The 15,597-nt window shown below is 35.7% G+C and overlaps 1 protein-coding gene across 4 annotated transcripts in view; it reads left to right on the top strand.

Annotated features, from left to right (window-relative positions):
- Window positions 1-15,597, top strand: part of WDR72 (WD repeat domain 72) — a 394,822-nt gene that overhangs the window by 57,071 nt on the left and 322,154 nt on the right. For all 4 annotated transcript variants that reach the window (XM_074880505.1, XM_074880508.1, XM_074880506.1 and 1 more), the window contains one exon: window positions 9,901-10,718. In XM_074880505.1, coding sequence (XP_074736606.1) covers window positions 9,901-10,718 — 818 coding nt within the window. The remainder of the gene's footprint in view (window positions 1-9,900; window positions 10,719-15,597) is intronic.

The following is a 15,597-nucleotide window of genomic DNA, read 5'->3' as shown; positions in this document are numbered from 1 at the left end:
TTTGAATTGTTGGTTGAATTGGGGTGATATCAGAATGAAGGACTAAAAAATGTTTTGCAGAAATATTTCTATGAAACATCAGTGACATCCTGCAGAAAGACACAGATCAGAATTTTACCTCTTTGGAATTTATTCTTCTGAAAGCCAAGCCAGGCTTAAAAAAGAAAGAAAATGGTATCCCATGGTTTTATCCAATTCAAAAAACTTTCAACACTAAATCTAGTTAAGCCTGTATAGCATTTGTCACTTAAGGTTATGAACTTAACGAGGCAGGTTTACTGATGTGATTTAGCTCAAACAAAAGATCATTCAATGTTATTGTTGAACAATAGATTATTTTATGGTTACATATCTAATTATTACCAGTTCTTCAAGCATCACCTAGGGAATTTGAAGCTTTCTCTTATGTGTTGTATGACTAAAATTTTGGTGTAGTAATTTTAAAGAGTAAGGGCTTTTAAGAAATTTAAGATAAGGAAATTTAAAATGAAGGTCCAAGCCTTCTCTGAATGCTCTGTGGTATCCAACTGTTTCAGTATTTTTCCACTGAATGATCTGTTTGATCATGTGCTGTATGCTGCTCTGACTGTCACGGTAAAAGACTATATTAAATTTTCTTCTTGCTTGTCTTTTAATGATTAAAGTAATTAAATTAGGCTTTCTAAATTCAGAAGTGACTTTGTACTAACTAGACATGTAGGTTATATCAAGTTTTTAGCTTTATCTGTAGAAGCTACAACAAAAAAATACAATTTCCCAGTAGATAAAGAGGTGTTGTGTTCATGGTATAGGTTTAAGATGTGCTATTTGAAATCTGCGATTTTTGTGGAACTTGCTAACAATATTTTATGCTCATAAACCAGTTTGAAGCCCCAAACACAATTTCATTTATCTTTATATTCTAAGCTTTATAGAGTCTGCAAAAGTGTCCATCTGTTCAGCTGAGATTGCTTCAAATAGTGAGTGGTCAGACAGACTTAGCTGATAAAGGTCAAAGGAGCCTCTTGACCCAGTGATACTTGCCAAAGCAATTGGAGCATAGGGACTGATATACAGTTAGATATAGCTTGCTAACACGATCTCCACTTTAATTGGTAATGATAGCAGGAATACACAGTAAAGTCATTGCTAAAAGAAAACAAAAAGTATCCAATATAGTAATTTATTACCAGTCAGTGGGTTTCACGCACTAGGTTGTTTTACCCCCGCAGTGGTCAGAGAAAGCAAAAAGGTACTCTAACACTTAACTGAAAATGGATGCCCTGCTGCTATCAGAGATGCATGGTGGTCAAATGATTGCCTGTGCCATTAGCTTGGTAATGTTTTCTCTATTGTAAACTCAGCTCCCCATGTTCTTCCTGTGCATCAGCTGCAGATTGAAGGCTTTCTCGTTTGTCTTCTATTTGTGCTGCCAATCATCAGGCTGCTGTCCACCAAGCACATTTCAAGGAGGCAATTTTTTTTTTACTACTATCGACTACCATCTCTAGCAACCGAGGACTCAGAGGATTTAGAAATGAATTTAATGCTTTAATTTACACTGTGCAAACCATTTTGTGCATTGTTTATGTATTTGTTTTCTGAGACAATTCCATGAGACAATTACGGGTTTCCTATTTTGCAAAACTATGTGTGAGAGAGCACCAGCCAGCATGTCCCCAAAACGTAATTATTTTGTGTATGTTATATATAATGCTACTATGTTCTTTAAAAAGGTTAAGGAGGAAAATTACCCATGCAAGTAACGACATCTACTAAGCTATTCTGTATTTAAAAAAAAAAACCTGAAACCCCCAAAAAGCTCCCCAAAACTGCTTCCTACCATCAAGAATAACTTATTGCCTCCTACCATCAAGAATAAATCATCATGGAGCATAGAATAGAGCTGCCATTGGCAGTGTAAGTTAAAGACCCCTAGTGTGGTAGCCATGCTTCAGTTAAAACAGTTCTTCCAGCTCCATGAAGTACAAATGTAAGAGACAGGGTAGGAGTAGCTGAAGAACTTTTACAAGTAGCTGTGTGACATACTTATTTTTTTGTGAGCCTAGATCCACACTAATGATGAGACATGATTCTGAGAAAAGTTTTGAGCTCTGAACTTCTATTGATATACCGTTGACTGGTACGATAAGGACACAGAAAATGCTTAGCCCTCAAGACATTTTGGTTGGCAAATTCTATTGCCCCACTCTCTTCTTTCATTTCTTTAACTGAGGTTCTTCACATTTTAGTGTTTGGTTGTTTTTTTTTTTTAAATCCTATCTATTGTCAATGTTATTGATTGCCACAGAGGTAATGTACAGTAAGCGATTCAAACATGTATATGCGCTTTAAAGTTTCTATTGTCTTTGTAGTGTAGTTAAAGGTCAGATTACAGCAAAGACAGATGACAAAAATAAGTGTTAATTTCCTTGAAATAAGCATATTGATATTGTATTCTCAAACTTCATTGTGATATTTCAGAAATTATCATATCAAGAAACTTCTTAGATGCAGTGGTTTTAATGATTCCATGTTGGGTGTTGCTGAAAATTACTTGTTTGAAAGGGTGAAGTACATGCAATTTGTTCACAGGATTTCTTTATTGAATACACGTGAGTAGACAGTAGGATGGTGGTATTTTACTGATTAAATTAGCAGATATCTTTGAAGTAAGTATATTTAATAATGAACTAATTACTTTTTAAAAAAGGAGGTCTTGCTTCTCTGATAGACTTTTATCATGTACTTAAGTATGCTGTTGTACTGGGCCTATATTAAAAGCTGATAGTCTAATGACTGTCAAAACAGAAAAGTATAAATCCGCCAAAAGCCACAGACAAATAAGAGGGAAAATCTCCCACCACCAAAAAATCCGAAGCAGTGCAGCTTCTGTTAGTGAAAGAATCTTCTAGTCTCCTTTGACAATACTTCAATTAAGGTCACCTTCACCCTCCTAAATCTAACTAAAATTTCACCTAAAAATAAGTTGTTCAATTTCTGTCTAATATTTTCCTGAGCCATTGCAGGTGGCAAGTAGTGGATAAAGGAGGGCACTGATCTTTGTTCTGACTTGTTTGATGTTAACGGATCAAAAAATACTTTCACAAAAGAAAGCTCAAAGGAACACAAACCCCTTGAATATTACATAATATAAAAAAAAACCCAAACTGATTAGAATCAGCAGAATAGATCACATTTATGCTTTATGCAGCATGAGCCACTCTGCAGGCACTGGGAACTTTGGGGCCAATTTTCTGTCACTTTTATCCTGTTATGTTTGAGATAAAGTGAGCGAACAATGGGAAAAGAAGGCCAAAAGTCTGTAGAAAAACTAATGTTTAACACTTCAGGACTTACTTTACATAGAATTTGATACTACCCACACTGTAACAACTGTGCAATTTTCTGTGGTATCGAAGTGACGTCTAAGTATATTTTGAGACTAGTTTGCCTTCTAAAAATCTACCATGTGATTTTGCCACTTTATTTACTTCATGTAAAATGAACGTCAAGACCATTCTTGTCAAATCTGTTTTTAGCACAAAGCCTACAATAGAACGCATCTGGTAAACAAAGCTGGTGTGTGGAGAAAGTACATATATATGAGGAGCTGAAACAGTGTGGGAATCCCTGCCAGCTAATGGAAGTGTGTATTTTAAGTGGAATAGCGTTCCTAGAACAAGTTGGATCCCAGTGGAAAAAGGCCTTTAGGCAGCTAGGTAGAACAACACTTGAATTGTACTTCCCATGAAATTTTTATGTGGTATGTCTGTTTTAAAGATAATGGCACATACTGATGTATTTGGGGGCCACAGTAAGGATAGCCCCCTGCCTCCTCCTTTCTATAGTCATAGGAAAATTTATCCTTGGGTGCTCAGGTGGTTTGGTAAAGATGTGCAAAAGAAGAAAAAAATAAGTAGAATGGATTCCATGCCAGAAAAAATCAAAGTGAGTCTCCGAAGCTTGTTGCCCCAACTTTAGTTTTGTTGCCCCATTCTTTAAGAAGGATGTGAAGATCCTTGAATTCATTCAGAGGAGGGCAACAAGGCTGGTGAAAGAACTGGAAGGAATGTCCTATGAGGAGTGACTAAGGACTTTAGGCTTGTCTAGTTTGGAGAAAAGGAGACTGAGGTGTGGCCTCATTGTTCTTTACAGCTTCCTGAGGAGGAGAAGTCGAGAGGGAGGTGCTGAGCTCTTCTCCCTGGTATCCAGTGACAGGACACATGGGAATGGTTCAAAGTGCATCAGGGGAGGTTTAGACTGGATGTCAGAAGGTATTTCTTTACTGAGAGGGTGGTCAAACAATGGAACAGGCTTCCTGGAGAGGTGGTCAATGCCCCAGGCATGTCAGTGTTTGAGGCATTTAGACAGTGCTCTTAACATGCTTTAACTTTTGGTCAGCCCTGAGTTGGTCAGGCAGTTGGACTAGATGATGGTTGTAGGTCCCTTCCAACTGAAACAGTCCATCCTATTCTAGGTCTTGTCCTGGCTCAGACCTCAGTGGCAGACTAGGGAGCTGTTACAGAAGTGATAGTTGCCATGTGTGGAATATAGCTTGCCATTTCGAAGCTGCCCTGAATCCTGATTTTTCATGAATGTAGAAAGCTTGTTCCACTGTGGGGCAGTCAGAGATGATGCACAAGATGTTCATGAGTCTCAGGATATAACTTTGGTCTGTAGCCAGACTTCTTGTTTCTTTAAAGCTTACAGGTGAAGGCCTCGTACAGAGCCTTATCAAGCAATGCAGATCCCTCCAAACAGTAAAAATGTTCCAAGTTCCACTTGTTAAGCAGGAATGTATCAGCACACAAATGGCTTTATTTTGAACAAAGGAGGTCTATCCTCATTACTAAAGTATTCAGCTTCAAACAGTGATTTGTTAATTCTAAAAAAAAAAAAAAAAAAAAAAAAGGAATAAGGAGAAGTAGGCTATTTTAGTTTGGGATTTGGAAATGTTTAAATTAAGATCTAATGGTTAATTATAGAACTTCGTTAGATACTTATTCATCAGTTTTTGTTAGGGACTAGCCAATATTTTAACTGAAATGGCTGATGGTGCTATTAGATTAATTTTGAGATAATGCGTGCATATACAAAATAAAGAAGCTCTTCCTACTTCTCAGTTTCCAACAAAAATAAGTGGCAAGCTGTATCACAATAAATAGCTGTGAGCATGGCAAATTTTACACTTTATGAAAACATGACTTTTCTTATTACTAAAGTTTTCTTTCTTGACTAATGTACACCTTGTTTGGAGTAACTCCTTGTTAGACTTACTGCTAGTAACGCAAAAAAAAAAAGAGGGAGCACATCCTGCTGATCTTCAGAACTGAACTACAGCAGGTAACATGGAACATTGTTGGTCAGGGAAAGCTGACCATGCCAAAAATAAAATCTAAACTAGCAATGGTAAACTAGAAAAGATGCCTCTATGGTCTTTCAAAATTATGATTACCAAAATCTGTAGGTTGTGTTCAGTACATCATAGTGTGTTGGTCATTTAACTTGAAGGAATTGAAGGAAGCCTCTGTATTACTAAATATTTTTTTGACATGATCATTTGAAATTCACTGGGAGAGTAGTAAGGCTTGAATGGCTTGATATTTAGGTATATTCGCATAAGCAGTTTGGGTTTGAAAGACAATCCCATGATAACTAAATCTGACTTGAACAAAAATTGTCAGAAAAGAAGGAAAAAGGGATCTTTTCATTACTGAAGCCTGTGTGTTGGCAACAGGGAAGCCTCAAACTTGGACTGTATGGTTCAGAGGCACGTCATGCTTTGCTATTATTAGCCTTATTTTGGATGCTGAGTTACTAAACTCTTAATGTGTATATTTGAAAAAAAATTAAAGATAATGGCAATATATATCTGGATGTAGTAGGATTTAGTTTTGTGGAATACTTCTGGAACTTCAGGAAAGGCACAGTACAGAATGTAAATATCTGTTAATCTCCTTTTCAATATCCATCATCAAATGCTATTCCCAGCTCTCTAGTTCATAGTTAGTTTTATGGGTTTCCTTCCATTTTCTGTCATCTTCTGTTACAGAGAATAGCTTGTCCATATTTTCTAAATAGTGTTTTATGTCTAAAGCTTTAGATGTTCCCCTTCTTTCATTGGAATGAAATGCCTATGGCAGAGCGCTAAGATAACATGGTAGATGCTTTTAGGATCAATGTCAATAAGCTTTCATATTGCCAATAAACATTTATTGTGACTTCACACACAGTAGCATCACAGATGTCTCAGCAGATTGACATTGTCACAGAATTTTTCTTTGTTTGGACAGTGATTTTCCTAAAGGTTTCTAAATGTTAATCAACCAAATATAAATGTATAGAACAGAGAAAATGAAAATGATAAGCTTAATAATAATAGCTTCTATTAATGTCAAAGCTAGCTTGTGAATTCCAGTGTTTGCATTCCATGGGGTTCTCCCTGTGTATTAGGAAACAGCATAATTAAACATTGAAATAATCCTAGTGCTTAACTGTAATATATTACTTTTTAAAAAGGAAAAAGGAAAGGGATAAAAAGAAAACCTGAACAAGCAGTTATAATCTCTTACTTATGACTCCCTATGGAGATCTTTAAATAAGATTATGTATTTAGAGTGCATTCTCATCTGGTGGGAGCATCATGCTCTAAATAACAGAAAGCCAAATTATATTATTACCTGAAACTAAATAGTCAAATAACTGATAGGTTAGAGAGAGTAAAATTTTTTCCTTGTGTCCTTTGCAACTACAATATGAACAGTTTAAAAATAACTAATTCTATAAAATCATAGTTTGTAATGTAAAAGGAGTTGGGTAAGGAGTGGTCTTGAGAAAGATGAGTTAATCAACATTGCATTCAAGTTTAAGCCAGCTGTTGTCCTGTTTAATAACATTTGATGGTTTCTTTTAAGATTCAGCTATTTTCAAGAGAAACAGTTCTTTGCATTAGTGGACTATTTCTAATTATTGTAAGAAAATTAAAACTAACAGTGATCTAGGAAAGTCCATATCACTTGTGATATGGAAGCTGACATGATTGTTTGCAAAAGTATCACTGGACTGAAAAGTCACTTCTTGATGCTGTCTTTCTGCTTGTACATGCTTGCTTGTAAAGGTGAAATAGCTAGACTGAACACAGTGCTGAGAGCATAGGCTTGTGCAGGACAATAAAAACATATAAGTCATAAGCGCTTAAAGAAAAGGGCAAAAACATCAACAAGGAATTTATATTCCCTCGTGTCTGCTGTTCCCCTGAAGGTAAAAGTTACCTCTTTAATAGATACAGAGGGATTCTGATATAAGATATTGTGTCACAATCTCATAACTTTACCACTGGATGATCCTGCCAGTACCTTCATGGAATGCCGCTTGGTAGTGCAGCATGATGATTCCTGGGAAAGAAAGTAGTTGCTTTTCTCGAAACTCATCTGGAGTCTCTCAGACAAAAATTTAGAGTTTTGTCATTATAATGGAAATTTATTGGAGGAATCTTAAAGATTCAACTCTGTCATTTAGCTCAATTTGATATGTTTTTTAGTTGTATGCAGAAGTAATAGGATTTTTGTTCCAAATTACAACTGGATATTTGTCATGGGGTTTTTCCTCAGAAAATGAGCTCTGAAATACCATCAGTTTCATAAAAACATCAGTGACATGAAAGTCGGTAGAGCAGGAGGTTTGAGATGACCTACAGACATTCCTTCCAGTAAACCCTTCTGTGATTTCTGATTCTATGTAATATTGCATTTCCTATGAAAAAAAATCTTTTGAAAAATTCATAATGCCCAGAGTCAATACTTACAAAATATTTACTTTTTTTTTCTTAAAGGGAATTACTGTTTCAGACTTTATGTTCTACAATGCAGCTAAAAATTGAAAATTAGGAGGAAAATAGGTTTTACTGAAACATTAAGATCATCCTTTTAAAATTTGAATATTTGTCATTAACTATCACTGGTAGCATTATTATTGCAGACTCTTCATTGGGTGGTACATCAGTTCAGTACTTTTACAATAAAAAAAGAGTAAGGAAGCAGCAACAGAAGCTGATATTCTACTGTGGCCCCACTAGGAAGTTTTTTCTGCTTTCTGAAACCTGCAGAAGCTCTGTCATAAAAAACACAAAGTTGTATGGGGAAAAGGGCAGCAAGAACATGAAATGTTTTTCTTCTGAATTTGCAGATGTGTAAGGCAGAAAATCCATTCTTGTAAGAGGATCCTGCTTAGAATATAGGATCTGAGGTAACTTGCTATGTTTCTTCTTCTTAAAGACTCTCAGAAATCAGGTGGTGCAGAAGGCCAAAACAGAGTACCTCTCCTGAAGTATTCATGGGAAACTGGGAGTGTGGGAAAAGCCAGCATGGAATGTTTTCCATTTATAGAAATATTCCAAGGGCTACAGGACATATTTTGGAATTTCCCTCTCTTGTTCATCCTTAGGATCTTACTTGTGCCTGCATATATCCTCCATTCACATGGCTTTGTATGAATGTTTTTCTTCATTCTCGTGTCTATTCTTGCTCTTTCCTTCTTTCCACAGGTTCTACTTGGAGAGTATCTAATTTGCAGAGTTTATGTCTTAATAGAGACTTGTCTTAGTTTATCTTCTCAAATATTGTATTCTTTCTGTATGCTTAGACTACTTTCTGCCTAAGATTCTAATGTCCAGGACAGATTGGTTTTGACAGGCATTTGTGTGGTCCAGTTCTGTGACAACTGTATAAGGAGCTGATTTTTAATGTGTCCAAAGACATCCTCTCATGAGGAGTTTGCCACAACATAGTATCTACCCTATGCCAAGGACACTGGTAAAATAAAAATTAATTCTAAAAGATGTAAACTTTTGTTCTTAATGATGATTTATCATTTAAATAATGAAACTACAGGAATAAAACTGCATTAAATTTTTTTGAAGATGATTTTGAACGTTTTCTCATGTTGTTCAGCTGACATGATTACAGTTCATTGTGATTAGGTTACCATTACCATAGTTATATATGTCAGTCTAAAATTGTGAATAAATGTAGCTGTTCTCAAATCTCTATTTCTGCCAGATTTTAGGAGGATTCAAAAACTACTTTCTTTGGGTATTTATTAACAGCAGTAGTCAGACGTGTATTTATACCAGCACAATTACCCCACTAGTATGTGGACCTGAAAAGATGCTCTACAAGTATGTTGCCATGAATGGCTTTTGAAGTTGGTGAAAAAGTATGGGGAATTTTAGAAAGATCCAGGTTGGAAATAGGGTGGCACAAAGTGAAGTCAGTTGTTCCCAAACATTGCAGTAGCTCTGTGGCCTTTTTCTCTCAATTATTTTCATCTAAGGTAATTAGTTTTGTAACTGGACATCTAATTACATAAGTTCTTTTTTGTTGCTGTTAAAGTGTGTGTGACTTAACTCAAAATTAAGTAACTTGAAGATAGTTTTGCATGTTTTGAAATGGCAAAGGCATAGTCTTTATCTCAGACGTATCAAATTGCTACAAGGCATACAGATTCTCAAGGTCTGCAAGAATTTTGCAACATCATAGGATTTGTTTTCCTAGCTTTAGTTCTGAAAAAAGGGTTGTATTTATTAAAACTTTCCTAAAAGCATTTCAGCTTGAAATGAGACCTAGCAGAAGAAATATCAGTCCAGAGTTTTGGCAAAGATGGATGCAATCTACAGCATGCCTGTATAATTGGAGATGTTAGGGAGCCTGTATTCTAGTATTTACATGCATATGTTTCTGTGTATCTTAAGCTATTTAGAAGAAAATCCTTTTTCCTTAGTAGGAAGTGAATAAATATAATTAAGTTGAACTTAATGGAGTTAATAGATTTGGTCTATTCCATATGCAATTTTATGCTGGTATCTAGAAAATTACAAAATACTATGGATTTCTGTTTGGACACTTAATATTTTTCTTTCAGTTAACTGATACCAGCTACATCCAACAGCCCTTTACTATTTTACCAGTTAAGACAAAATGGAACAATGCAAACTTCCATATTCTCTTATTTGATGTGGAAAAACTTGAGGAACTTCTGCTGTCGTCTCAACTCAGTGGATTAAAGTCATCGAATTCATTCCACAACTCTGACGCTCTAGAAAGAGTCAAAAGTACTACCGAGAAAAGGGTACTGACATTAAAAAGAAATAAAATTGCTGGCTCCATATCTCCAGTGGATGGGCAAGTAGATACTGTGTGTTCAAACCAGGTCTGCAGGGATAAAAATGCAGCTAGGCCTTTGGAAGAAAGTGGTGGCATGAAGAGACATAAAAAAATGAAGAGTTCAAGAAAGATTAGAATGCAACCATCAGGAAACATTGATGTGACTGTCACCAGTGATACAGCTAAACTGCTTTTGTCATGTCTCTTACCGTGGGGTGTAGATAAAGAAATAGACAATCTTTGTGTTAGACACTTAGATATCTTGAGGCTTCAGTGTCCTGTTTCTTTTGGACTTGTGTCAAGTGAAAACCACCTCTCACTAATGTTGCCAGGATGGAAATGTACAGATTGTGGTGTGCTAGAAGAACGTGCAGTAATCAACTTGTTTTCAAAAAGAGTGATTGATTTATCAAACAAGTACCTTGCTGCAGCTGAAGGACAAACTGGAGAGAAGGATGGACCCGAGAATGATTATGGAACAAAGGGATTGGAAACAGTATTCTTCTTATTTAGCAGAATAGCTTTAATCAACAGGATAATTAACATACCTTCAGCAGTTACAGGTGAAATTGAAAGGTAAGAACCTTTTCATTATGAGTATTTTCTTCCCTTACAGGGATTAAAAAAGTGAAAAATATGAAGTAAACATGTTTATTAAATGTGGACTTTTGCAATAGAGTTTACATTCTTTCTCTAGAGCTTTTTTAATAGGATGGTTTTTGAACAAAAGGAGATTGGGATAAAGTTTAAGTATCTTTATATTTTTCTATTTAGCAGATAAGAAGTGATGCAAGAAACTTTTTCAATTATTCAGTCATCCAGCTTCACACCCTGTTTTTCCAGAGATCACTCTTTTCCTCAGTTTAAACTAAGTAGAATAATGAGATCCCTTCAGGCATATTGTGAGATGTACATTAAGCACATTTATGCTGTTTTAACTTCTACTCTCTGTAAGCAATACACTTCCTTTACCATGAAATCCTTGGCTTCACAGATAAATAAAACATGAGACAAGAACAATCTGTCCTAGTTACACTCTCTAAAGTACAACGGCCCCAGTAATAATGGCAGCTACTGGGAATGAATGCCTCATCAGCCCTTCTGTTGTGAGAACCATCCCAAATAACATTTATGTTACTCAAAACAAATTTATTGACTGAATGCTTTTTCAACATTAAAGGAAAAATAGCGTGCTCAACATTATTTGACCAAGCCAAATAGAGCATACTAATCAGGCAGTGGATATTGTCCACAGACTTTTGTTGTTCAGCAAACCTAGGTTGGTCTGTATTTAGCATTTTCAGGACAATTAGCTTCAGTGTTGGTGATGCTGTGGCCCAGAGGCAAGAAGGGGGACAAAAAATATTGATCCTGATGCTGCAAATATCTGTGTGTGTCCCACAAAGCTCTAAGCCTTCAGCATATCTCAAGAGATAGACACCATCCTGCAGGACAAACGCACGTTTCTCAGTTACTTACATGCTAATCACATTGCCTACTGGTCAATATTCAATACAAGCTTATATGAAAGTTTGTTTCCAGGATTCCAGCTGGAGCATGAATTCCTTTCCATGCAAGAAAGGACTTTATGCTTGCATTGTGCCTTACAGTACTCTGTTGGAAAGACATTGGGTAATTGAAGTTAGTCATCGTACCAGAACAAAGCATTTTTCCCAGACGTACACATCCTGGCTTTGGAACATATCTCACATAAAATTCTAAGTGTTAAAGTTATTGCAAGCAAAAATGCACTTTTTTTTTGCGAAAACTATAATATATAATTTAAAGTTTTCTCCAGGAAGTGCAAAACCATAAAAGCTAGCATCGCTTGGAGAAATAGGTGAATTTTTGTACAAAAGAGAAGGAAAAAAAAACCCCCAAGCACCAACATAAATTTTGGTTACAAAAAAGTTATGAGTCTTATTCAAAGACTCCAAAATGTTTTATTTGGGATTTTGACATGGTTTGGTTTGGATTGCCTCTTTTTCCAGAGCTGAATAGTATACCTATTTATAGCTGTCTTGTAGCTAAGTTTTAGTTTGGTGCCATTTGCGATGCTCTAACATGGACTGTTGCCTCCCAATGGCCTCATCTGGAGAAAAGCACTTGAGTTGTATCCGTTCAATTATTTTCTTGGATTTTTTTTTTAAATTTTGTTTGTGGGTTTTGGTGGGGTTTTTGGGTGGGGTTTTTGTGGGGGGGTTTTTGATTACACCACCCCACCACCCCCCCCCGAGCTCCATATTTTCCTCTTGAGTTCCTAAGCAGCAACTGCAAGTGCTATGGGTCTGTACAGAGACAACACACAGTTCTTTTTCCTGGCTGTACTATCACACTCTTACCTCCTTTTGAGGCTCTACCATCTTTATTCTTCATCTCTTATACATTCAGAAAATAAGCATAGAAGTAGCCAAAATTTTTGTATTGTTGAAGGATAGTGTTCTTTCTTAGGGAACTTGATCAGAACTAGACTGTATTTGCTGCATTTTTATCAACACAGACCTCAGGTTTTAGTCACCTGAACATTTTCCTCTTTACTGCTGGTGGCAGGAAATTTTTTTCTCATCATGGCTCTGTCCCATAATAGCACAGAATTTATCTTTTCCCCTGCCTTCCAAGAACTGTTTCAGAACTTTAGACGTGTCAGTCAATGTATTATTTTTTCCCCAATAAATAAAGATAAGAGCAGTCGAGATATGTAAAGGATTTTGTACTGCTTCCTAACCTCTGTAAAACTGTGAACAACATCCCACTGCAGTCAAGAACCAGTATTTTAACACAGAATCAAAATTGTGTTGGTAGAACCAACGGGACAATGTTCCTGTGTCAGCATTAGTGGAAGAAGTGGACTAGAGCCATGGGTAAGAATTTCATGCTTCAGACACTTTGTCAAAAAAAATACTGATTCCATACACAAGGTACTTCCCTGTGATAATGTTATCTTTGTGTCTGTTTATTAAAGGCATAGCTTTGCTATCTGAAATTGCTAGCTACATTCAGATAGTGATTTCAGATATAGTTTCTGTATTGCCTCAAAACCAGTTGTGTTTATGCAAAGTTATCTCCCCCTCTCCCACTAGGGAAAAAGCCCCTTTCCTGTGGAGTCCCCTTTCCCTTTTCTCCCCTCCTCAGTAATAAGCAGCATAGCATGAATAGGACTTGGCCTATTTGCCATGATCCTAGGATTCAGCCTTCATTTCACCTCTTCCTCTTGCAAATAATTGGGATCCAAAGGAACTATTGTAATCTGTGTTCATTCATTTATTAAATGTTTTTATATGATTTGTCCTTATTCATCACTTACTCTATATTCAGGGTTGGAATGAGTTTTCTTCATTATGATGAACTGTTAAAATAATGCACTTTTGCCTAACTAAAAGTTTGAAAGAAACCAAACAAATGCTCTTTTGTCCAGTTTGCTTTCTAAAAGTACAGTATGTAGAAAAACCTCTTTGGGCAGTTGGTTTAGCTAAAACCACAACATGCTCAAGAGAAAATACAACATATTGAATTCTAATTTGCCGCAGCATTTGGAGAAGGACTTAGTAGGACATTGTTCAGTCTCCTACGTATTACTGCAGTACAATCAACTCTTACTAATTCAGTTACTAATATGAGAGCAAAAATCCATTCTGATCTCCTTTCAGTAGCTTACCTGTCAGCAGAACCATGAATGTTTCTCCATCCTCTGAAAGTTTTTACTTTCTACTAGCACAACCGGTACAAACTCCTTTTTTTTTTTTTTTTTTTAACTTTCAAATTAAAAACAGGAGAAAGAATATGTGGACAGATTGCCTAGTACCTAGGACTCTTGCTTAATATGTATTCAGCTAATATTCATAGTTCTGCCTGCTTTGATGCTGGAGAATGAACTTGTCCCTTGCAATGCAGCACAGTATCTAACTACTGGTTTAGTAACAATTCTGGGATTCCAGCTTTCTTCTGTTATTTCTGGCCTACTTTGCATATAGCAATGAAATATTCATTGGGCTGTAAGGAGAGTTATTTTAGTGTCAGTCAACTATAGCCTTGATCTGGGGAATGCAATAATAAAGTTTAAATCCCTGTTCTTCGACATATACAATGATTTTGCTGTTACAGGAAATTATTTTTTGTTAAAATATATGCTCGTATATACATACCTTTAATCTGGAGAGTTAGAATTGGAAAAATGCATTTGATCAATTCTTAGACTATTGGGTATTCTTGAACGAGTCTGGTATTCTCATTTTGAGCAGAAATTCTTTGTCAGCATGTATATATATATGTTTTTGCTTAAACCATGGGTTTGACAGATCATGATTCCCCAGTGAAAAACTCTTTGGTTGAAAAACTCTTGACTAGGTGCCATCATCAGCTTTTATCTTGTGTTTTAGATCAGTAAGCTTCAGGTTATAGTATTTCTGTGAACTATTAGCTATTTGATTTGGATAAATGAAATTTGTGGAATGTGAAAATAGTGAACAGCGAATGACATGCTTCAAGCACACGCTATCAGACCAATACTAATCTTGGGGAAGGGGGTTAAAAAAAAAAAAGGAAAAAAAAAAAATCAGTATTTTTTTAACAAAATTTGAACGTTCCACAAAAAATATGTTCATAATCCAAAAAAAGAACGAAGGATGAAAAACATGGCTTCGGAAAAATTTGGCCCTGAGTCTATAAGCTGTTGTTCATAAATGTGTTTGTATATCTTGGTTTTTGCAACTTGACCTAGCCTGTGAAAGTAAAGAAACCTGCAGTAATGTCAGATTATAAAAATGGGACAGAAACAGGAAGAAGCTAGTAAGAAAAGATCTTCAAAGAATTTTTCTCCTGCCTTTTGAGATTTGTATCTGTAACTTAAAGCTCTCAAGCTGAAAGCTTTCCGAATTGTTTAGTATTGCAAGGCTTTTGAAATATTATGACTTATTGTTGATTGTAGTGAATTTGAAAGGTGAAATACATTATTTTTAAATGACACCTAAATACAGTTTATGCAGGGTCACTATAGCAATATATTTTAAAAAAATTTTTTAAAATAATGCAAGGGTCTGAAGAGTTTTTTCACTTTCTTTCCACTCCATTTATATCCTTTGTCTTCAAGGGTTAGGTTGCTGTATTAGTGACGAAGTACTGAAGAGTAGTAGCTATGCACACTAGTCTCCTAAATCGTAACCATCTACTGAAATCCCAAGTATAGCAATAATATTCTAAATTATTTAACACTGAAAAAATTGAAACCTATAAAGCTGCTAGTTTCCTTTGAACTTTTTTCCTATGTAATAGAAAAAACAGTACAAGTCCTTTGTGAAAATCATATTTTGATTCAATTCTTCACATATGACTTCGTTTCTTTAATGCAACATAAAAGTTAACTACAATAAGTTTTGAGCCAATTATAAAGTTCCTGCATATGGATGGTACTTCTCAGTATTTGTATACATGTGGATGTTTCAATACCAAGTTGTGGGCA

The sequence above is a fragment of the Strix uralensis genome, chromosome 11 (assembly GCF_047716275.1).
Source record: "Strix uralensis isolate ZFMK-TIS-50842 chromosome 11, bStrUra1, whole genome shotgun sequence".
Taxonomy (NCBI): Eukaryota; Metazoa; Chordata; class Aves; order Strigiformes; family Strigidae; genus Strix; species Strix uralensis.
Note: the sequence above shows the minus strand (reverse complement) of the source record. Positions and strands in the feature narration are given on the sequence as shown.